General features: G+C 43.9%; 1 protein-coding gene and 1 long non-coding RNA gene across 2 annotated transcripts in view; one reads left to right on the forward strand and one right to left on the reverse strand.

Moving 5' to 3' along the window:
• COG3 (component of oligomeric golgi complex 3) overlaps positions 1-22,530 on the reverse strand; it is a 47,349-nt gene that overhangs the window by 9,095 nt on the left and 15,724 nt on the right. The window contains exons 10-21 of the mRNA XM_081191624.1: positions 21,668-21,794; positions 20,605-20,696; positions 19,155-19,294; positions 17,575-17,735; positions 15,600-15,705; positions 13,668-13,792; positions 10,856-10,945; positions 9,618-9,738; positions 5,117-5,205; positions 4,876-5,010; positions 2,436-2,511; positions 354-481 (exon numbers count right to left, since the gene is read on the reverse strand). Of these exons, the coding sequence (XP_081047750.1) occupies positions 354-481; positions 2,436-2,511; positions 4,876-5,010; positions 5,117-5,205; positions 9,618-9,738; positions 10,856-10,945; positions 13,668-13,792; positions 15,600-15,705; positions 17,575-17,735; positions 19,155-19,294; positions 20,605-20,696; positions 21,668-21,794 (1,390 nt within the window). The remainder of the gene's footprint in view (positions 1-353; positions 482-2,435; positions 2,512-4,875; positions 5,011-5,116; positions 5,206-9,617; positions 9,739-10,855; positions 10,946-13,667; positions 13,793-15,599; positions 15,706-17,574; positions 17,736-19,154; positions 19,295-20,604; positions 20,697-21,667; positions 21,795-22,530) is intronic.
• On the forward strand, positions 6,575-8,724 carry LOC308585866. The gene is made up of 2 exons (XR_014007648.1): positions 6,575-7,886; positions 7,919-8,724. It is a non-coding gene; the product is annotated as an uncharacterized lncRNA (long non-coding RNA).

Genomic DNA, 22,530 nt, shown 5'->3' on the forward strand with positions numbered 1-22,530 from the left:
GAAGCTGTACGCCGGCTCCCTCGGCCAGTAAAGCGAGATGAGCGCCACAACCTCAGAGTCGGCCACGACTGGACCTAATGGTCAGGGGTCCCTTTACCTTTACCAGAATATAGTACCATACGTTTGTCCAAGAAAAAGGTACAAACTTCCACAGAATCACCAAAGGGATGAGCTACAGAGGTTGCTTAGTTTGAGGCAAAACAGAATCACTTGACTTAAAACACGTTGCAACAGTTTGCAAATATGAATAAGCTACTATTAAAGTATGCATTCAAGTATGTAAAGTGAAAAACCTATAAAACTTTGGTTCTCATATTAATAAAAAAAAGAGGAGACGCTACCGAAATACTTACCCTAACCGGCTTGAACAAGATGAACTCTGTGTCCTTGTTGGATAAATACAGCGACATGCTCTGCAATGTCGAGGGCAGTTTTGTTTTGATGGTCCTGTATGTCGAAGACACCAAGTCGGCAATCTTTGCTGCGAAACAGAATTCAAAGACGTATTAGTGGCAGAGAACTTGTCCTTTTGAAATCCAGTCATGGTTTATTGGCTGTCTCTTATACGAAGCAAGCACCTGCCCTGCTACGTGCTTGTCGCAGAATCACAGAACTGCAGAGCTGGAAAGGGACCCCCCAAGCCCAGCTCCCTGCAGTGCATACATTTCTTTCCATACATTGCAGATATCTAAAACAGCTGTCAGTTTCTGTAAAAATATGTATTTTCAAGCAACCCTAATCCTTCTGGAAATGATGGGATGAACATCAAAGCAATACATATAAATTGCATTTATATCCTGCCTTTCCTTCCTTACTAAGGTGTAAATGAGATGGTCTTCCATCCAGTAACTGACCAGACCTTAACCTTAGTTTCACAAACTGACTACATCAGGGGTCAGCAAACTTTTTCAGCAGGGGGCCGGTCCACTGTCCCTCAGACCTTGTGGGGGGCCAGACTATATTGTGAAAAAAATAATGAATTCCTATGCCCTACAAATAGCCCAGAGATGCATCTTAAATAAAAACACACATTCTACTCATGTAAAAACACGCTGATTCCCGGACCGCCTGTGGGCCGGATTTAGAAGGCGATTGGGCTTTGTTTGCCTACCCATGGACTACATCATGCACCTTTGGTTAACCAAAAGTAATTTGTTGGTGGAAAGAGAATAATGGCAGTCGCAATGCAACAAAACTTACTGAGAAAGGGCCTCCTGGATTTGCAACCTAAAAAGTCACGGAGTGGGGCCCATGCAGCAACTCCAAAGTATATTTTATTTCAGTAGTAGCGGAGTGCCCATAAGGAACTTGTGTGTGTGTGTGTGTCCAATGATACAACTGCCATGCACACAGTGGTGGAAAGGAGATGCCTGCTACTGCACTATGTTGTCATCCTTCCCACTTACCGTATTGGCCTGAATATAAGCCTCACTTTCCCTCCAAATTCCAACCATGAAAAGTTACAAGTGAGGCTTGTATTCACGACCTTACGGTATGCAGCCAGGACACACAGCACCAGGAGTGCGGCAAAGCCAAGCCCACGCCACGCATAATCTCCCATCCTCTCCCCCAAGGCTGGGAAGGGAGAGAGTGAGGAAGGGGAAAGGCTGCCAGCAACACAGGTGCAGCTTATATTCGGGCCAATACAGTACAGTGGTACCTCGGGTTACATACGCTTCAGGTTACAGACGCTTCAGGTTGCAGACTCCGTTAACCCAGAAATAGTACCTCGGGTTAAGAACTTTGCTTCAGGATGAGAACAGAAATTGTGCTCCGGCGGCACGGCAGCAGCAGGAGGCCCCATTAGCTAAAGTGGTGCTTCAGGTTAAGAGCAGTTTCAGGTTAAGAACGGACCTCCGGAATGAATTAAGTACTTAACCCAAGGTACCACTGTATTGTGCTTTGAAGGTTAAAGGCACTGCCTGTGGCTTCCCCAAGCACCAGGTATCAGAAAGCAGGGAAAGCAACATTTGCAAGTGCACCAGAGGAAAGGTGGAGAAGAGCAGCAAATGTTTGCAGAAGGATGCAAAGTTACTCGAGACAGAGGACCTCTCCCTTGGCAAACACTCCTTTTGCCGGCAAGCTGTCTTCCTTCTGTATGCTGGGCATGGAGCGTATGGCAAACAAATGGATTTTCTGTCCTCCATGGGACTTTTTGTTGCATGTGTACGGGAGACACTTACTGTATTCTACTTATTTTCCATTCAGCTTGGATACAAGTGAAAGCGGTTAAGTGAGATTCTTAAAGATGGGTAATGGTCAACCCTTTGAATAGTTACCCCCCTGAATTAAACTTTTACAAATTAACATTTAAAATATATTAAAAAGGTCCAGAATGGGGAAGTCTGCGAGCCAAATGAGCTTCATCTCGCAGAAGGCAGAAAAGAAAGGTAAGCATGTACAAAGGGCTGTGAGATTGCACCTAAAGAGATTACCTGGTTGAGCCCAAGGTTGCTGCAAAAGGCTGTATTTAGGACCGCCTTGAGTAGCCATAGCCTTCAGAGCAGAAACCTAAAGTAATGAGATGGAAAACGAACAATGCACCAAATGTTATGTCATGCTTAGCAGTTATGTTGGTATTATAAAGCATTTAAAGGTCTTCATATGCACCACCCCAGCAATACCTATAACAACCATATTAGATAGGCCAGAATTATTATTCCCATATTGCGTCTGGGCTGAGTTATGCAAAGGCCACCAAAGTAATTCTCAACGGAGGCTGAGATTCAAACTTGATGCTTCACAGAAAACTACTAGACTGAACCAGATCTCAGGAGCCACTTGCCAAGAAAATCTAGCTATTAGGGCTTGCAGCTATTAAAACTAAAAGAAGTGGCAATTTCACAATGGTTTTCGGTAGTTACAAAAGAGCGCCCAGGAACCCTTCCAAAGGAAGCAGGTTATAAAAGGCAACTGTTTGGGCTTTCTTTGAACGCCTCTCCCAAAGTCGTATCCAGTCAGAAACTGGAAGAGAATGCAGTGAGGAAAACACAATTTTTCAAAGGCTAAATTGAGACTTGTTTCTTTATCCCCTCCTCCCCTTTAGGGCTCAAAATGAGAAAAGCTGCTGGGGTGAGAGAGATGAGCTAGCTGGCACTCTCATGAGGTTGGAGGAATTTCAATTAGGACTTAACATGTCCAGTTTATACAGGCATAGAAGTAGTAATGCAAAGGTAAAGGGACCCCTGACCATTAGGTCCAGTCATGACCGACTCTGGGGTTGGGGCGCTCATCTCGCTTTATTGGCCGAGGGAGCCGGCGTACAGCTTCCGGGTCATGTGGCCAGCATGACTAAGCCGCTTCTGGCGAACCAGCGCAGCACATGGAAATGCCATTTACCTTCCCGCCGGAGTGGTACCTATTTATCTACTTGCACTTTGACGTGCTTTTGAACTGCTAGGTTGGCAGGAGCTGGGACCGAGCAATGGGAACTCACCCTGTCACAGGGATTCAAACCGCCGACCTTCTGATCGGCAAGTCCTAGGTTCTGTGGTTTAACCCACAGCGCCACCCGTGTCCCTGCCTATAGAAGTAGTAGTGTCACAGCAAAACAAGCCTTTGGTTTATCTTTATTCCCCATTATCACTTACAGGGCTTTTATTCAGCCAGAAGTCGCCGGGACTCAGTTCCGGCACCTCTCAGGTGGGTGCCGTTGCCATTATAGTCGTACCTTGGTTTTCAAACAAGCTTAGTTCTTGAATGTTTTGGCTCCTGAACGCCGCAAACCCGGAAGTGAGTGTTCCGTTTTGTGAACTGTTTTTGGAAGCCGAACGTCTGATGGGCTGCAGGAGCTTCCTGCAGCCAATCAGAAGCCACGCTTTGGTTTCCAAGCATTTTTGAAGTCGAATAGACTTCTGGAATGGATTCCATTCGACTTCTGAGGCACGACTGTATAAGAACAAGGGAGGTGTTCCTTGCGAGTTCTGGCACCTCTTTTTCTAGGCGTGAGCGTTGCTGAAAGGCATCCCAGTACAGCTGACTCGGGACTGCTTGTGTTGATAACATATTGAATGGCATCAGGGTTGCTAAGCCCGTGGCCCTGCAGATGTTACTGAGCTATAGCTCTCATCATCCATGAACATTGAGAGGGCCACAGGTTATTTTCCTTTCAGTCAGATATACCAATGTATTCATATAAGGCAACCTACACCCTCATGCAAATTAATTGAAACAAAGCATGTTTTCTATCTTCCTCGTAATCCTGTACTCAAAACAAACACGAAAAGTCAGTTGATCATTATGGAGTCAGAAGCCTGCAGCCAACAGAAGGAATGATGCGCTCGCCACAATATATTGAGGTTCTATGAAAGAGAGTTATTCCAGAGCTGGAAAAGAGGTATACTGGGATATTGCAGCAGGACCTAGCCCCCTGTCACACATTGAAAGTGGTGAAGAAATTCATGACAGAGCAGCAAAATACAGGTTCTTGATTGGCCAGGGAATTCCCCAGACGTAAATCCCATTGAGAATTTGTGGGCTATATGCAAAAGTCGCCTCCATGCTGTAGGCTGTACGACTATGGAGAAGCTCATTCAGGCGCTGATTGAAGTGTTGTACAGGGATCTGAAAATCTACAGTGACTGTTCGAAACTAGTAGACTCCGTGCCAAACCGTGTCCAAATGCTGCTTAAAAATAGCGGAGGTCATATCCGTTACGAATGTACGTATATGTGAGTTTTGTACAATAAACTACATTCTTTGTTTCAATTAATTTGCACAAGGGTGTAGGTATGACATTACAGTTCTCTAATGATTTTGGGATAGATGTTCCCTGTACAATGTCTATGTTCCTTTCTGTCAACAATCTAACCAACATAAATATACCAAACACAGCCATTTAAGATACCAATGGTGCTACCATAGGATCTCGCACACCTTCGCCAGGAATTCCTCCAGAGGCTCCACGAATTGCTTGGTTTGCTGCTGAATGAACTGCTCACAGGCAAACTTCAAGTGCCGATCGACATCCTTCTTAGAGTCAATATAGTGCTCTCTGATTTCGGGAGTGCCCTGGAACACAGACACAGTAGTTTCTCCCTTTCTCAACTCTTCTGAAATGGCTACACTTCAAAAAATTAGACTTTTTTCAAATGCACCGTTAACAAATGCTCTTTACCTCCAGCAGGAACTGTATCAGCGCATTGTTGCTACTAAGCCTAAAGAAATGTGGAACGGTCATAGGGTTCAGGATTTTAAAGGCAGCATCTGTGGAAACAAAACCGCTTGCATAAAGTTCACATTATTTTAAGGAGTGTTCTGCTTCTGCCCTTGTTCTCCCTTGACCCAAGAATATGAAAACCGTATAGAGTTTTCTATGAATTCTCAAAAATTATCCCATGGATCCTTCATGTGTCTAGAATGTGTACTTTGAATATGCAAACAGGAAGTCTACAAATTGTAATTCCTGTGTGTTTAAAACACAGAGAGTTATTTGAACCTGATGAATACAGATTTATGTATATTATAATTAGCAATATATTGTTAAGGACTACATTCTTAGCACATCAGCTCATCTATATATTGGTTTCACAAGAACAAAGTAGTTTGCCAATTTTGCATTATTACATAAAATCATACATTCATCTTTCGAAAAGTTTTAAACTGGCCAGTCTCTGCTTCCATTGATATTAAGGTAAGGCATTTTATATACTGTGATTTGCTACTGTTTATGTAGGAAAGCTGATTATTTTTAAAATCTTGTCAATATATTGACTCTGACACCATCTACACAGCTGAGAAGCCCCACTTGCTTTTTGGACACAGACTTACCATATTACCCAGGTCTGGTTTTTGGTGACACACTTCCGGGGGGAATGACGACTATTTACCTGTGCCCACTTTGACAAGATGGCAACAACAATAAGCGAGTCTTTTCAGATCACAATTCCCCCAGAACCTCCATCAAGAGGTCTGAGAGCTAAAAGCAGTTGCAGAGCCTTCAAGGAAGGCAGTAGAAAAACTTTATGGAGTAAAAGTGCTCAAGGATGTTTTAAAGGTCTGATTTTGCTGTATAAACCTGCTTCAAATGTAATTTTATTTTAACTGATGAAAACTAATAAAAATTAATTGGCAAAAATAATAATTGAAACTTCCTTAGAAAATGAGACTAGCACTTTCACTTACAGTGGTGCCCCGCAAGACGAATGCCTCGCAAGACGGAAAACTCGCTAGACGAAAGAGTTTTCCATTTTGGAGGTGCTTCCCAAAACGAATTTCCTATGGGCTTGCTTCGCAAGACGACAATGTCTTGCGAGTTCCTGCTGGTTTTTTTTCCTTTCCCCCTCCCCTTTTTCTAAGCCGCTAAGCTGCTTATCAGCTGATCCGATCAGCAGATAAGCCGCTAAAAGCCGCTAAAAGCCGCTAAAAGCCGCTAAAAGCCGCTAATAGCGCTAATCCTCTAATCTGTCAATGGGCTTGCTTCGCAAGACGAAAAAACCGCTAGACGCAGAGAATCACAGAACGGATTCTTTTCATCTTGCGAGGCACCATGGTATATTTTTACTGGAGCTAAATTTATTTGGATTTTGCTCAAAAAAAAACCCCATATTATTTGTTGTCTGAATACTAGATCAACTGACTGCGCTAGCAGACTGGAACACTTTGGTAGCCTTCAGCCCAGCACCAAACACACCTGCTCAGCTTCCGGTGCCCCCTTTCTTAGAAGATCTCCACCCCCTTTTTTCCCACGGGGGAAAAACCTTTTCAACAAGTTCCCTCGGGTTCACTGCCCTTGACAACTCCAGCCTCCTTCCCTCCCGCTTTGCCTTCTCTCCTTCCCCCAAGTCTGGGTGTAGCTGATGTCAGGAACTGTCTGGGCGAAGAGGAGCGGTGGGAGGCAATATCCAGGGAACCTGCCACAAGGGAAACCCCAGAAGAGGAAGGCTCTGAGTCAGGGGGGTTGGTGGTGGGACACTGAGAAGTCAGAGGGAGAAGATCAGGAGGAGGGGCTGGATGCTGAAAGGGCAACGGGGTTTAGTGAGCAGGAAGAGCCTGTGGGAGGGAGCAGTTCAGACTCAGAGGCTGAAGCAGAGGAGGGTGGTCAAGAGGCTATTGAAGAATCCAGGGAGTCTCCCTCTCCTGCTGAGACAAGCTCTTCTCCTCCCTGGTCTCCAAGAAGATGCAGAATAATGCTTTCTCGTGAACAATACTTCACTATAACTGTATATTTGCCACTCACTCTCATGCATTTTCAGCTTGGAGGAGGGGGAGACAGGTACGCATTTCGGTTACTTACCACCTTCCATTATTAACTGGCTGGTATAAAATTTTTATTCATCTAATAAATGCTCAGAATAAAATTATATACCAGCCAGCATAGGACACCAGCAGGACATATTTACCCTTTTGCTTGTTAACTAGAAACTACTTAACACGACAGAGGTCTCATCCATGTTCAGCTGCAATGAGTAGAATTGTTAGTTATAAGAGCAAGTTTGTTCAAAGCAAGATAGCAGCATATTAGCAGACAAGCAACGTAACTGCTTCAAACTACAGAGACAGAACAGATAGAAGGTATTTCTAATCCCCATTCACTGGCTCATAAGCAATAATATTTTGAGGCTTCAAGTATTCCTTCCTTTTCTTACCTCGCCTCCATTTTCCCACTTGCTTTAAAATGTATTTGCAAGAATAATACATACCTTGGCGTATTCTTTTCTTTGTATATTTTGTCCAAGTGACATTTGATAAGCACATTTGTTTTAATTATACAATGCAAATAGCTTTCACAGTCAATTTTCTAAGTAAAAAAAAAAGAGCTTCCTAATTTGTTCTAGGCAAGTAATTTTTGTGCGTTTTAAGCTTCAATCATTAAACAAAGCAAAGCTCATCTGCAGAAGGAAATGGAATAGAAAACTCAAATTTACCGTAAATTTTCTTTCTCATCAGTGGAGACTCATAGAATCACAGAATTGTAGAGTTGGAAGGGACCCTGGGAGTCATCTAATCCAACCCCCTGCAATGCAGCAATCACCCAAGGCAGATGGCAATCCGTGCTCTGCTTAAAAACCTCCAAGCTAAGTTAAGAGGGTACCCAGAGTGCCAAAGAATTGAAGAACTGTAGATGCTGGCAGCAGTGTCCCCCTCACCTAGCTTGAGGAAAGTCCCCTTTCAACCAACCTTTTTTAAAAACAACAACAGGAATGAAAGACTCTCTTTCCACCATCACTAAGTGATGGGGAAATAAGGAAGAAGAAAAAGGTCCAAAATAGCCTGAAAGCTGAAGCTGGGAGAAACTCCACCATCTCAAGAGGTGGTTCCTCCACAAAAGAGGAGAATAGGATGCTTAATCTGCAGAAGCCCTGCCTCAAGAGAAAGGCAATAACTCACTCTGGGTACCCTCCTCCACCATCAGAGAAGACACTGTACAGTACGAAGCTTACTAGATACTTAGCCTTTCTAAAAACCTATTCATTTCTAAAGCCTCTGGACATAGCAGGGACCACACCTGATAATCCTGCACCAAGTCTGCTGAAGCCAAAGACCCAGTTCCTCTGCTTTCAGAAGATGGCACAGAATGCTACCAGCTGCAAAGGGTTAGAGCAGGAAGCTATAGCAATCAGCAGCCAGCAGCAACCCCCCCCCCCTTATATTGGCACCTGCCTGCTGACTCTGTCCCTTGGTGGAGCACACTAGCATAGAAAAAACATTGTGTGAATGGAAAGCAGGATGTCCAAGTACCATTTTTAAAAGATAAGAGTTAGGAGGATTTGAGTTTAGCTTTTTTTTAAAAGAAAATCACCAGAACTGATGTGAAGGAATACTAAAGGCTTTTGGGGAACTTTCCCATCCGGCCCTCAAAAGAAAGGCTGAGCTCAAGTTAGTTCAATGCAAGAGAATGCACAGGAGCATGCAGGCGATTGCAGGTGAACATAAACAAACAGAGGGACAAACAACAGGCTGCATGGAAAAGCTGTTCTTGGACCTCCCGCACTTTTTCTTTTACATAAAATTAGCCACGTCTTTCTGCACCCTGAATTGCTTCAGGCCAGTAGCATTGGGAGGTTTCGAGTCTTTTCTGGCTGCACCACTTCCCTGATTGAAATCGCCACCAAAAAGATAAATTACAAACTATAAATTATAAACAGATAGAAACATTGGCAGGAGTATTGTAACAACCTGCAGTTTTATAAGAGTCTATATTGAAAGAAGATGACTAAATGAGCAAATTAAGTTAATTTGGTTATGCAGAAGATATTAAAAACTAATTTAAGGAACCGCAGAAAGAGGGGGATGGAAGTCAAGTTTTTGAAATGTCAAAATGATTGTAAAACCACTGAAATGTACTAAATGTATACTGAAATGTATAAACCTGAAAAGTATGAATGAATGAAAGAAATCGCCACTAAAAAGATAATAGCAACTTTAATAGCAACTTTCAGAATGGGTCGATTTTGATCAGGGATACGGTGCAAGAGCTAAACCCCCTTCCTCCAAATGTCACTGCCCTGATCCAATTTGTGGGGTGCCTGTGGTTGCTTTTAAAGAAAGAAAAAGATATTGGGAGACCTGGTAACGGCTCTCCGATGCAACATGTAGCTTGGCCCTCAACCCCCATGGCTGGCACATCGGAGGAGGGGCAAACCCACTCGGACTGACCAGTCAGCACAATGCAGTACCTCTAGTTTTCTTAAGGTCCAGGGAAATTTCCTTAATGGTGAATTCAGTGTGGAAAGGAGCAATTTGTTCACGAAGAATCAAAAGATGTTTGATTAAGAAAAGCTGTCCGTCAACCTGGGTCTAAATTGTAACAAAAAATTAATGCAAAAAATAAAGAGAAAAGGGATAGACACTGGTCAACCGGTTGTCCACTCATTAAAAAGCAATTTCATTCCCTTTGTCTCCTAGGATACCTACCTACTTCCCATTAAACCATATGCACATCTCTTTAAAACACGCTCTAGAGAGGCAGCAATTCATATGCACCACTGCTTAAAAGAGGGCAGAGAGATCGCTGCAAAAGTAGGTGGAGTCCCTAACAGCATTACGCATGTTTGGATTCTTTTGCCATTAAATTGTTCTATTTTTGAATCGTCACATGCAAATTTGTAAGCACCTACATTTTATGTCTGAAGGGACGGCAGGTGGTGCTGTGGGTTAAACCATAGAGCCTAGGACTTGCCGATCAGAAGGTCGGTGGTTCGAATCCCCGCTACAGGGTGAGCTCCCATTGCTTGGTCCCTGCTCCTGCCAACTTAGCAGTTCAAAAGCACGTCAAAGTGCAAGTAGATAAATAGGTACCACTCGGTGTTTCCATGTGCTGCTCCAGAAGCGGCTTAGTCATGTTGGCCACATGACCCAGAAGCTGTACGCCGGCTCCCTCGGCCAGTAAAGTGAGATGAGCGCCGCAACACCAGAGTCGGTCACGACTGGACCTAATGGTCAGGGGTCCCTTTACCTTTACCTTTATATTTTAAGTTATTTCAGCTAATTTATACTGCTGAATGAAAAACATCACCATGCTATCAAATATGCTTTTTCTTCAGCTTCCCCCCTCTTTCAGTTACCCCGCACATATACTTTCTTGACAATCTCAATCACCACCAGAAACATCCCACATCTCCACCTGTCTTTGTTTTTTAAAAAAGAAAGAAATTAGTCACTGTTCTTTCCCCATTTGAATGAAATAGCGGCTAGGCTAGGCTTATGCACCTTCCCATTGGCATACAGAATTCAGATATCCTAAGGAAAAATGGAAGTACAGCACTTCAACTATTTTTTAAAATAGTCTCAAATTTGGTGCAGTGCACTCCTAGGAAAAGTTTATAGAGACCCTCTTTATATGAAAACATTACACATTAGCAATATGAAAACCTATATTATTACATCCCTCCAACACAAAAGAACATTACCCAACCTTGTTTTTAGAAATGGAATCTGCAGCTGTTAGCAAAGACTGTATGCAGGCAGATAAGGCCTCCTGCGATAATCCTTGGAAGACTGCCCTCTGGAGAGGAAAAAGAATGCAAATGTTCATAAAGGTCAGGCCTTTGAGGAAGGTCATCTAAAGCTGGCACCCTCAATTTGCAAATTTAAGCACTATCATCCCATGCTTCATTTGTATTTTCCCATAGTTCCTCAAGACACTGGATTTAGAAAAGATAATATGTACAATAGCCACAATTTATGCAATACGTGAAACATACAATGACTCCAAGAAGGTACAGTGGTACCTCGGGTTAAGTACTTAATGCATTCCGGAGGTCCATTCTTAACCTGAAACTGTTCTTAACCTGAAGCACCACTTTGGCTAATGGGGCCTCCTGCTGCTGCTGTGCTGCCGGAGCACGATTTCTGTTCTCATCCTGAAGCAAAGTTCTCAACCTGAAGCACTATTTCTGGGTTAGCGGAGTCTGTAACCTGAAGCGTATGTAACCTGAAGCATATGTAACCCAAGGTACCACTGTATTGAGAACTTCAGAATTTATTACATTGGTGCATCCAGTTTTTCTTAAAAAAATGTTTAGGAGTACTCTCATTTTCCCACTCATATTGAAATACTGCCCCTCAATGAGGCCAAACTTTGATTCACAAAATGTTTAGGGGTGTGTGTATCCCTGCCCCCCCCCAAAAGCACTGGATGCAGCCACAGAAAGAGGCATTTAACACAAATGGAGTCATGCTCATCATTCATTCTCATAGGAAGTCACAGAATGTGTCTGATCTTGTTTGTGAACAGGGGTGTTGCAAATCTGGATGATCTGGGAGAGCCAGCGATTTAATGCTATTTTGTCTATTCACTGCAGCCATTCTGAAAGACCTTCCAGCATCCCAAACAAGGCTGTTTTAATCGCAAGCTTCCACAACGTTTCAGGTACAATGTTACTGGAAGAGTAAGCAGGTATATATTATGTCTTAAAACAAAGCTGCATAGGCCAATTCAAAAACACTGGGCCAGGATTCAACTAACCAGGCAAGCTAGAAGAAACCAATGCAAGCGTTTTCAGTGGCAAAAAAGGATTTCTGCCCCTCTCCTCCCCCTGTGTGCCCCCACACCTCCCACAATCTGCTCTGGAGGGTCAGGAGAACACTCAGAACAGAGCACAGAGGAAGGATAAATGCTTGCACTGGTCGGACACTAAGAAAAGTGTGAATTCCTCCAACAGCGGCACATATGACCAAAGCCCACATATAATGACTAGTTAACCATGGTTAATAATAATAATAATAACACTAAAATACAATAACCTATTAAACATTAAAAGCTTCCCTAAACAGGGCTGCCTTTAGATGTTTTCTAAAAGTTTGGTAGTAATTTTTCTCTTTGACATCTGATGGGAGGGCGTTCCAGAGGGTGGGTGCCACTACCGAGAAGGCCCTCTGCCTGGTTTCCTGTAACATGGCTTCTCGCAACGAGGGAATCACCAGAAGGCCCTCGCCACTGGACCTCAGTGTCCGGGCAGAACGATGGAGGTGGAGACGCTCCTTCAGGTATACTGGACCGAAGCCGTTTAGGGCTTTAAAGGTCAGCACCAACACTCTGAATTGTGCACGGAAACGTACGGGGAGCCAGTGTGGGTCTTTCAAGACCGGTGTTATATGAACTCAGCGTCCACTCCCAGTCACCAGTCTAGCTGTCACATTCTGGATTAGTTGTAGTTTCCAGGTCATCTTCAAAGGTAGCCCCACATAGAGCGCATTGCAGTAGTCCAAGCGAGAGAGAACCAGAGCATGCACCACTCTGGTGAGACAGTCTGCGGGCAGGTAGGGTCTCAGCCTGCGTACCAGGTGGAGCTGGTAAACAGCTGCCCTGGACACAGAATTGACCTGTGCCTCCATGGACAGCTGTGAGTCCAGAATGACTCCCAGGCTGCGCACCTGGTCCTTCAGGGGCACAGTTACCCCATTCAGGACCAGGGAGTCCTCCACACCCAACCGCCTCCTGTCCCCCAAGAACAGTACTTCTGTCTTGTCAGGATTCAACCTCAATCTATTAGCCGCCATCCATCCTCCAACCGCCTCCAGACACTCACACAGGACCTTCACCGCCTTCACTGGTTCTGATTTGAAAGAGAGGTAGAGAAGGGTGTCATCTGCATACTGATGAACACCCAGCCCAATCCCCCTGATGATCTCTCCCAGCAGCTTCATATAGATATTAAAAAGCATGGGGGAGAGGACGGAACCCTGAGGCACCCCACAAGTGAGAGCCCAGGGGTCTGAACACTCATCCCCCACCACCAATTTCTGAACACGGCCCAGGCGAAAGGAGCAGAACTACCGTATAACAGTGTCCCCAGCTCCCAGCCCCTCTTGACAGTCCAGAAGGATGTTATGGTCGATGGTATCAAAAGCCGCTGAGAGATCCAGCAGAACTAGGAAACAGCTCTCGCCTTTGTCCCTAGCCCGCCGGAGATTATCAACCAGTGCGACCAAGGCAGTTTCAGTCCCATGATGGTTAAAACCAACATGAGCAACATTGTGCATCTCCTCCACCCCAACCCCTCACTTCTGGAGCACAAATTTCAATTGCGCGTTATGATCTTTACTGGTATTGACTGCTAAGGTTATAGAGTTTCTTTTGTATAGAGTTTCTTTGGAGTTTTCTATGGGTCTTGCTTAATCAGGATTTGATACAAGGTCTCCAGCTGTGAAGGTAAAACAAAGCCGTCTTGGTTAGCAGCCACAGACGGCCTTATTTTCCAGACTAGACATAATTCTATACCTACATCAATACATCTGTAAAGCTTGGAGAGGCACACAAGCGTTCTTCTCACAGTAGGGTACCACATCCCATGCAGATCTGCGGGTGAAATTGTAGCATGAAGTCTAGGATGGCAGGATTCCAATGGATCTGGAACACAAAGATCACATGCAAGGCTTGCTACTACAGAACTTAATATGCAATGATAAACTTTATGGTAATCAATTACAAACATACCCCCCTTATTATCAAAAAAGGGGTGCCTTTAGGTTGACACATTTGCACTTTGTATTGTAACAGTTTGCACCTGACAGCTGCGGTTGGCAGCCTTGATATCCAATACAGCATCAGAGAACATAATATAGCGGTACCTTGGATTACATACGCTTCATGTTACATACGCTTCAGGTTACACACTCCGCTAACCCAGAAATAGTGCTTCAGGTTAAGAACTTTGCTTTAGGATAAGAACAGAAATTGTGCTCTGGAGGCGCAGCGGCAGCAGGAGGCCCCATTAGCTAAAGTGGTGCTTCAGTTAAGAACAGTTTCAGGTTAAGAACGGACCTCCAGAACGAATTAAGTACTTAACCCGAGGTACCACTGTACAGTATCAGAAAGTATACTATTGGGAAGTGTCTCCCTTGGGTTGACAAGAAAGGCTTCCAGCAAAACCACCAAGGGGAGACATTTCCTCTCAGGTCCAAGAGCAAGCCTGGAACGTGGTAGGCCGTCTTAGGCAAGTGAAAAGCAAGATATGAAAACACAAGGAAAAACATTCAATAGTACAAAAGCACTAAAGAGAGAGAAAAGAACCATTAGGAGATTCCACCGGACTGAGAATGTCTAAATTGGATGCTGATAGTTCAGACATCCAGGAATACTATTTGCCACTGACTCCTGCTTCCCTTAGGAACGTGGGTGGTGCTGTGGGTTAAACCACAGAGCCTAGGACTTGCCAATTAGAAGGCTGGTGGTTCGAATCCCAGCGACAGGGTGAGCTCCCATTGCTCGGTCCCTGTTCCTGCCAACTTAGCAGTTCGAAAGCATGTCAAAGTGCAAGTAGATAAATAGGTACCTCTCCGGCGGGAAGGTAAACGGCGTTTCTGTGTGGTGCTCTGGTTCGCCAGAAGCGGCTTAGTCCTTCTGGCCACATGACCTGGAAGCTGTACGCCGGCTCCCTCGGCCAATAAAGCGAGATGAGCGCCGCAACCCCAGAGTCGGTCACGGCTGGACCTAATGGTCAGGGGTCCCTTTACCTTTACCTGCTTCCCTTGCTATCTTAACATGGATAGGGAGACTGTCCCAACACGGAAAGCAGGCAAGTCAGTCTCCTCAGACCCTAATACAGCAATTTTGGGGATCTCCCCCTTGCTTGGGTACCAGCAATGTAAGGAGTGTTTCTGCCGAGATTTATTTATGTATTTATTTATTAATTCAGTACTGACTGAACCAGTTCAATTTTTTTATTCATACTTGATCCATCGCACTAATCTGCACTGAATGGATAATCACTTTGTGGGTTCCAAGCTTTGAGGGGAAAGGGAGTGTAAGTGAGTCAAGGGACTTAATGTGCATCTTTTGTTTTGTTGTGTTGTGTAAAAAAAGATACCCCCAGGAAGTAAAGACTGCCCCAGGACTACTGGATAACGTCTTCATGATTCCACAGCTAGGCCGAAACCAAGAAATCTATCTTGTCATGCCTCTTTGCAACCCCTTTGTAATAGGAATCATGACCAAAAAAACCTTTCAGAATATAACAGCCACAAGTAATTACAACTACAGGTTCAAGAATGATATTTAAAATACCCAAAAGCTGGTCCTTTTTAAAATATAAAATACTTCATTTTATGTTTGCTTCTCTTTAGAGAGCTCTCCAAATATGAAAAGCCATAAGCAAATACAGTTGTCATTATTAGCATGTTTTTACAAGTAGAAATTACTTCAGATAACCACACACCATTTTTTACCACACTGCAGTTCTCTGAATCTTCCAGCTTCATATCTGAAAAAGAAGGATCTGCAGGCAACTTTCTCTCTTCGTCTTTTAGACTTTGGGCAATTTGCTACCAGGAAAAGCAAAACAAACAAATTTATATTATTATATTTCCATCATAGAATTTCCCGCTGATCTGCAAGAGAACAATGCATAGTCCAACTCCTCAGGAGGAAAGTGGGGGGGGGGGAATGCTACAACTGACACATCACGGCAGTTATTGGGGGGGGGACCTCTTGGAAAGTGGAGTCAAGTATGACATAGTTTCTGTTTCGACTGGAAAATCAGTCCTGCATTTCCCATAACTTCCGCAAGGGTCTGGGTGTCTAAGAAGCCACATTATTGCAGTTGGGTTTGCTTGCCAAATTAACAAGCCTCTGGCAAATGAGAAAGTTCACCTTGAAATATTTTCTCCCACCTTTCATGTTTTTTATTAAGATGTGTGTCAGAAACGATAATCTGTTTACAGGTTAATTATTCCACCAGTGTGCCACATAGTGGTCCAGTCAATGAGTGCTCTCCATCCGATTTAGGCAGGCTATTTAGAAGAAATACCTGTTTGGGAGGTAGCCTCCCTCCCTTCCTCTCCAAAGCCAGTCACCAAGAGCAACACCTGCCTAGCCCAAACTATCAATATTTATTTATTTGACTTATATACCACCCTTCAACCTGATGACTCTCAAAAGTTGCTGAAACACAGTCCCAACTTTCTGTACCATTAGCAAAATTCAACAATCTCCAAAGGGCACCAGGTTTAGAAAGTCTGCCCCAAATGAATCATAAGAGTTGGAAGGGACCCTGAGCGTCATCTAGTTTAACCCCCTGCAATGTAGGAATCTCAGCTAAAGCATCCATGACAGATGGCCATCCAACCTCTGCTTAAAAACCTCCAAAGGAGGAGAGCCCACCGTTCCACTGTCAAACAGCTCTTACTGTCAGAAAGTTCTTCCTGATGTTGATGGAAAAGAAGAATAATCGCCAAGCCTAAGCTGGGTGGATATTGGCAAATGAGTAAAAGGAGAGTTCCAGGGTCAGTTGTATTTATCTGTCACCATCTAGTCGTCCAAGGGACGCGGGTGGCGCTGTGGGTTAAACCACAGAGCCTAGGACTTGCCGATCAGAAGGTCAGCAGTTTGAATCCCCGCGATGGGGTGAGCTCCCGTTGCTCGGTCCCTGCTCCTGCAAAACTAGCAGTTCAAAAGCACATCAAAGTGCAAGTAGATAAATAGGTACCACTCCGGCGGGAAGGTAAACGGCATTTCCGTGCGCTGCTCTGGTTCGCCAGAAGCGGATGAGTCATGCTGGCCACATGACCCGGAAGCTGTACGTTGGCTCCCTCGGCCAATAAAGCGAGATGAGCACCGCAACCCCAGAGTCGGCCACGACTGGACCTAATGGTCAGGAGTCCCTTTACCTTTATCTAGTTGTCCAGACACTGGGACTTTACAGAGCACTCCTCCAATTGCACAGCGAGGGAACCTGGATTGTCTGGATTTAGGATAACTATAATGGGATAACTTCTTCTACTGAAGGCTGCTTCAATGGACACCTTTACATTTCATTCCTAATGCTTGGTGAAAAACCAGGAAGGCCTTGTGCATCTCCTAGACACAGTCTCTTCACCTGGTTGTCCAGAATGTAGGAGCCGCCCTAATGGCATGTCTTTGGATTCCACCAGGTGGTATGAACATAAAGACATCAAGGAGCTCTGCTGTATCAGGCAGGTCAAAGGCCCACCTAGTCGAGGATCCTATTCTTACAGTGGTCAACCAGATAGCTATGGGCTGCCCCAAAGACGGGCAAAAGCACATAGCCATTGTAGATAGCAGCCATTGATGGACGAACTCGCCACAGCTGGGGCACAGTTTGGGAACTCCTAGCTTAGTTGAATGCAAGGGGTTTTGCCTGTTCAGAATCAGGCAAACGCATGGACCCTTACCGCCATCATTTCCAGCTTAGCAGGATAGGCAAGATCACCCGGGGCCGGTTTGTAGCCTATGATGTCAGTCTGAATGTAGATAAGCGTTCTGTAGACCAGACGCTCTTGAACATCCTCCAACATCTGCCTAACTCCAGCAGCAAATGCAGCCAGCTGGTCCACTGTTAGAAAAAGGCACAAAATTAAAGGCATGAATTTCTCCTCATTGAACTTCACTGATTATGGGTAAAGGCTTAACAATTAGAGTTGGTCAAATCATCGAAAGAGGTGTTGAAATTTTGGGAGGTTGGGCATTACAACGGAATGGTCTCGGTGGTGGGGTGCACGTTTTTATTCTTATTTATTTATGATTATTACTTTGCCAAAAAAAATATTATGAATGAATGAATGAAAAACACAATTAGTGTTGTTGTTTTTAAAATTTCTATACCACCCTTCATCCGAGGATCACAGGGCGGTTTACAATATAAAAACACAAAAATGCATAACATAGTAAAAGAACAATTAATAATAACTCCCCCCCCCCGATGCTGCATAATTATAGTTGTGAATGCACAGGTGTTACAATACTGTATAATAATTTCTATCCAGATTAAAATCATTATGGATTTTCAGCTTTACAATTCACACTTTAATGTAAAGACAGTTTGATTTTGGCTGCTGCAACTCCAACCCCATCTACGCAACTGCTGAAATACACTTTAAGCGAGAAACAAAAGACACAAAATAAAAACTGGCTGTCTTTCTTGGACACCAGAAATTAGGCTGTGGAATCCTGATTTCCAAAATCAGGATTCACTGGACAAAAATGTTTGGCAGCGGGAGACCCCATTAGCTAAAGTAGTACCTCAGGTTAAGAACGGTTTCAGGTTAAGAATGGACCTCCGGAACGAATTAAGTTCGTAACCAGAGGTACCACTGTACCTAGTCATAAAGAACATTATAATCAAATAGTTCTAGGAAAAGGGTGTCTGGGTGATAAAATGCATTCACCTGAAATATAGGTACATTATCTACTTGACATCAGAAGGCAGTTTTGCTAGAAATACTGTGCACCTTGTAAACTTCAGCACATCTGAACACTTGCAGATGGTAGGCAAACAAACTGGAACTCAATGCACATAATAAACGAGGGAGAAATGAATCACATCAGCTTAGGTTACTGAAAGTCCCTGCCCTCCATATTCGTTTTGCCATGTGGAAATTTCCTTTGGAGCAGATCCCCTGTAAGCCTCCACCCCTTCCAAGCAAAAGTAGTTGCCTAACTTCTCCTTCTATTCCGCTGCTAATATCAGCTCACATTTCGACTGTGCATGAACGTGCTGGTTTCCAAGAGCTCACTTTACTTGATTTTGGGCACTGGACTGTTTACTTCCAACTGCATAATTTAATGGAACTTGGCCACTGTAAAATCGGATTACAACGTAGGACATTTCCATTTAAGAGATGTGTGTTAACTTGAAAAGGCACCGGTGGTAAATCCTATATATTCTAAAGCACATGCCATTCCAGTCTGTTAAAAAGATACGTTCCAACTTTTGATCAAGCATTTGGTTTCGAAATCTTAATTTTCCAGTTACCGTTGTTTTGCACGTGATCTTCAAGCATTTCATTTTTGAGAATCCCACAGAGCTCAGACAAAGTTTCTAGGTGAATTACATGGATGATCAGTGGGCGCAAGACATCATATAATGACAGGCATAACTTCTCCAAAAGTTCACTGTAAGACAGAAAAACAAATCCAGTATGGACTATAAAAGATTGTGTAAACTGACACATGCATCTCTTATGACAGTAGAAAACGACATGCTAAACCAACATCACTTACAATCTGGGCCATGCCATGACTGTCACTAATATCAGGAGAACTTGATCTTTTGCTTCACATCAAATGCTGCCAACCAGCACTAACAATTGTTTAAAAAGCCATATAAGCAGCTAAAACATTTTCATTTATTGATTCATTAAATTAGCTTAAGTATTGTTAAAAACTTTGGCATCAGCCTACTTGACTAATAGATTAAAATTTATATGACTGACTGATCAAGTCTGCAATTAATGTTTTGTTTTCAGATGATGTAAGCAACATTATACAAGGCAGGAAACTTGGAAAAGGCATTCCATGCTATGAGACTGAAGAGTTTTCGACACCGATCCAAATATTTCAAAAAGCAACAGAGCAGGAACACTCTTTTTTTTACAATAGAAGACACGCAGCCAGCTGAGCTATATTAGGAGCCAAAGAACAGAAACCCACACAAAAGTACATTCAGCAAAAACAATCCTGATGGCTAGTCAAATCCCCATACTTTGGACCAGATCCACACTTAGGCACAGAAATCAATAGGACTTGAATTGCAACTAAGTTAAGTCCCATTGATTTCAGTGGATCTACTGACTACTGTAAGTACGACGAAGTCCAGATTCAACCCTTTATGACAGGCATAGGCAAACTCCGGCCCTCCAGATGTTTTCGAACTACAATTCCCATCATCCCTAGCTAACAGGACCAGTGTCCAGGGATGATGGGAATTGTAGTCTCAAATCATCTGGGGGCCGGAATTTGCCTATGCCTGCTTTATGAGTTAGAACAACTGCTGCACATTGTGTCTTCAGTGTTCCTAACTGCAGGGAGGTTTTTGAGGTATATCCAACAGAACGTGCTTAAGACAGGGTTTCCCAAACATGGGTCTCCAGCTGCTTTTTTGGACTACAACTCCCACCATCCCTAGCTAGCAGGATGAGTAGTCAGGGATGGTGGGAAATGTAGTCCAAAAGCAGACGGAGACCCAAGTTTGGGAAACCCTGGCTTAGAACATTCCTCAGACCCTTAGAACCCTCTGAAGACTGTTGTGAGCATTTATAGAAGCCCACATGTTGGGGGACATGGGAGCAGGACCTGCAGTTGCCCCCCCACCCCCGCCCCAAGATTATGCTTGCATGCTGAAGCAAATGCACGAACAAGAGTTCGAGACATCCTTATGTGAACAGTGTCGTGCAACAAAAAGCGATGTCACGTGTGATACCCACTCCAGTTTGGGTGTTGGTTTTGTGAAGAACTCGTCAAACAGCTGGTGTTCATCCTGGCACACGTGGACCATAAAAGCACAGCCACTTCGTACCTGAAATGAGAGTAAGCAAAAGGGCAGCCCGTGTGTATTTAGAAAGAAAGATGCAAATGATGCAAGTATTTAAGTTTAGTAAATGCTATTTATATCTGTGATGGTCCAAAACACACTTCCGGCAACTCCCCGTTTAGACTGTGCATCAGCGGGACGTGTGTAAGTCCATCCTGCTTCCGGCAGTGCCAAGAACAGCCTTTAATTTAAAAAGCAATCATACGGCCGCGAGAGTTTTAGTAGCACAAGGATGGAAGACTGAAGAAACCCCAACTAAAGAATTATGGCAAGAAAAATTGATGGACTATGCAGAACTGGCAAAACTGACATACAAGCTACGGGACAAGGATAACTGTGACTTTAAAGATGAATGGGAACCCTTTACAAAGTATTTGAAGACGCAACAAAGTGAACTGGACTCCTTGGCTGGTTCTTGAATAAACATTCACAAACTTTTTATTGATAATTATTACTTAAATAGTTTGAGGATCTATATAACTGTGTAACATGCAGAAAACAGCATTTTTAGAGAAATCAAAGACTGGAACTGAGGGAAGTCGGGGGTGGGGGTGGGTGGGTTCTGTGGGGGAAGGGAGGAAAAAAGGGGGAAAATAAGGATGATATGTTTCTAGATAATATGTTTTGTTTTAATTTTTTGGGGGGGAAGTATTTTTTTTTTAAAAGCAATCATACAATCTCTTGCAGCACCTTTGGGCAATTTTGATTTCATTAGCTTAGGAACACTGGGAGAGAGGGACAATTTTATTTTCTTTATAACAGGTTATTTTGATATGCAGAAACGGCTGCAAAGCAGACTGATCTCCAGGAGGAAGGTGAGAAGCCAGTCGTTTGCACTGAAAGCTGGCTGGGGTGCAAATGCATTATTAAATATTTAGCAAACATCGCTTATTTTCTAATGAATTCAAAAGGAATCCAAGGTTCAAGAAAATGCAAGTTCACACAAAGCCTCTTACCAGAGCACAATGATCTCTGCTGTTTCGGTTAGTTAATTCTGTCACAGTGCTAGTAATACTAGGCCCTAATAAGAGCTCCCTCTGATCAAGGTAGCACTGATGGATTTCGTTTAGCAGTTGCCGGTACCTAGACAAAGAGCAGAGTTAGGAAGCATCCGCCTACACAGGAAGGTTTAATCTTAGAGCTAATTACCTATTGCTGCTTTAGGTAGTAAAAATTTATGCATTCTTATCACTGATATGACAAATTTGTGTCTGGGAGGTATCCATTTAGACTGCGAGTGTGGTTTTCTTTAACACTACAAGACGAACTTCCCACATCTCTCTAGAGCAGGGTTTCCCAAACTTGGGTCTCCTGCTGTTTTTGGACTCCCACCATCCCTGACCACTGGGGATGATGGGAATTGTAGTCCAACAACAGCAGGAGACCCAAGTTTGGGAAACCCTGCTCTAGAGCAATGTGCCACAAGGGACTGCAGGGGTCTTGTTCCTTTTATAAAAAGGTAAAGGGACCCCTGACCATTAGGTCCAGTCGTGACCGACTCTGGGGTTGCGGCGCTCATCTCGCTTTATTGGCCGAGGGAGCCGGCGTACAGCTTCCGGGTCATGTGGCCAGCATGACTAAGCCGCTTCTGGCGAACCAGAGCAGCTCACGGAAACACCGTTTACCTTCCCTATTTATCTACTTGCACTTTGACGTGCTTTCGAACTGCTAGGTTGGCAGGAGCAGGGACCAAGCAACGGGAGCTCACCCTGTAGCGGGGATTCGAACCACCAACCTTCTAATTGGCAAGCCCTAGGCTCTGTGGTTTAACCCACAGCGCCACCCGCGTCCCTTATTCCTTTTATACTTGCATTTTAAA

Source organism: Podarcis bocagei (assembly GCF_964188305.1).
Source record: "Podarcis bocagei genome assembly, chromosome: 4".
Taxonomy (NCBI): domain Eukaryota; kingdom Metazoa; phylum Chordata; class Lepidosauria; order Squamata; family Lacertidae; genus Podarcis; species Podarcis bocagei.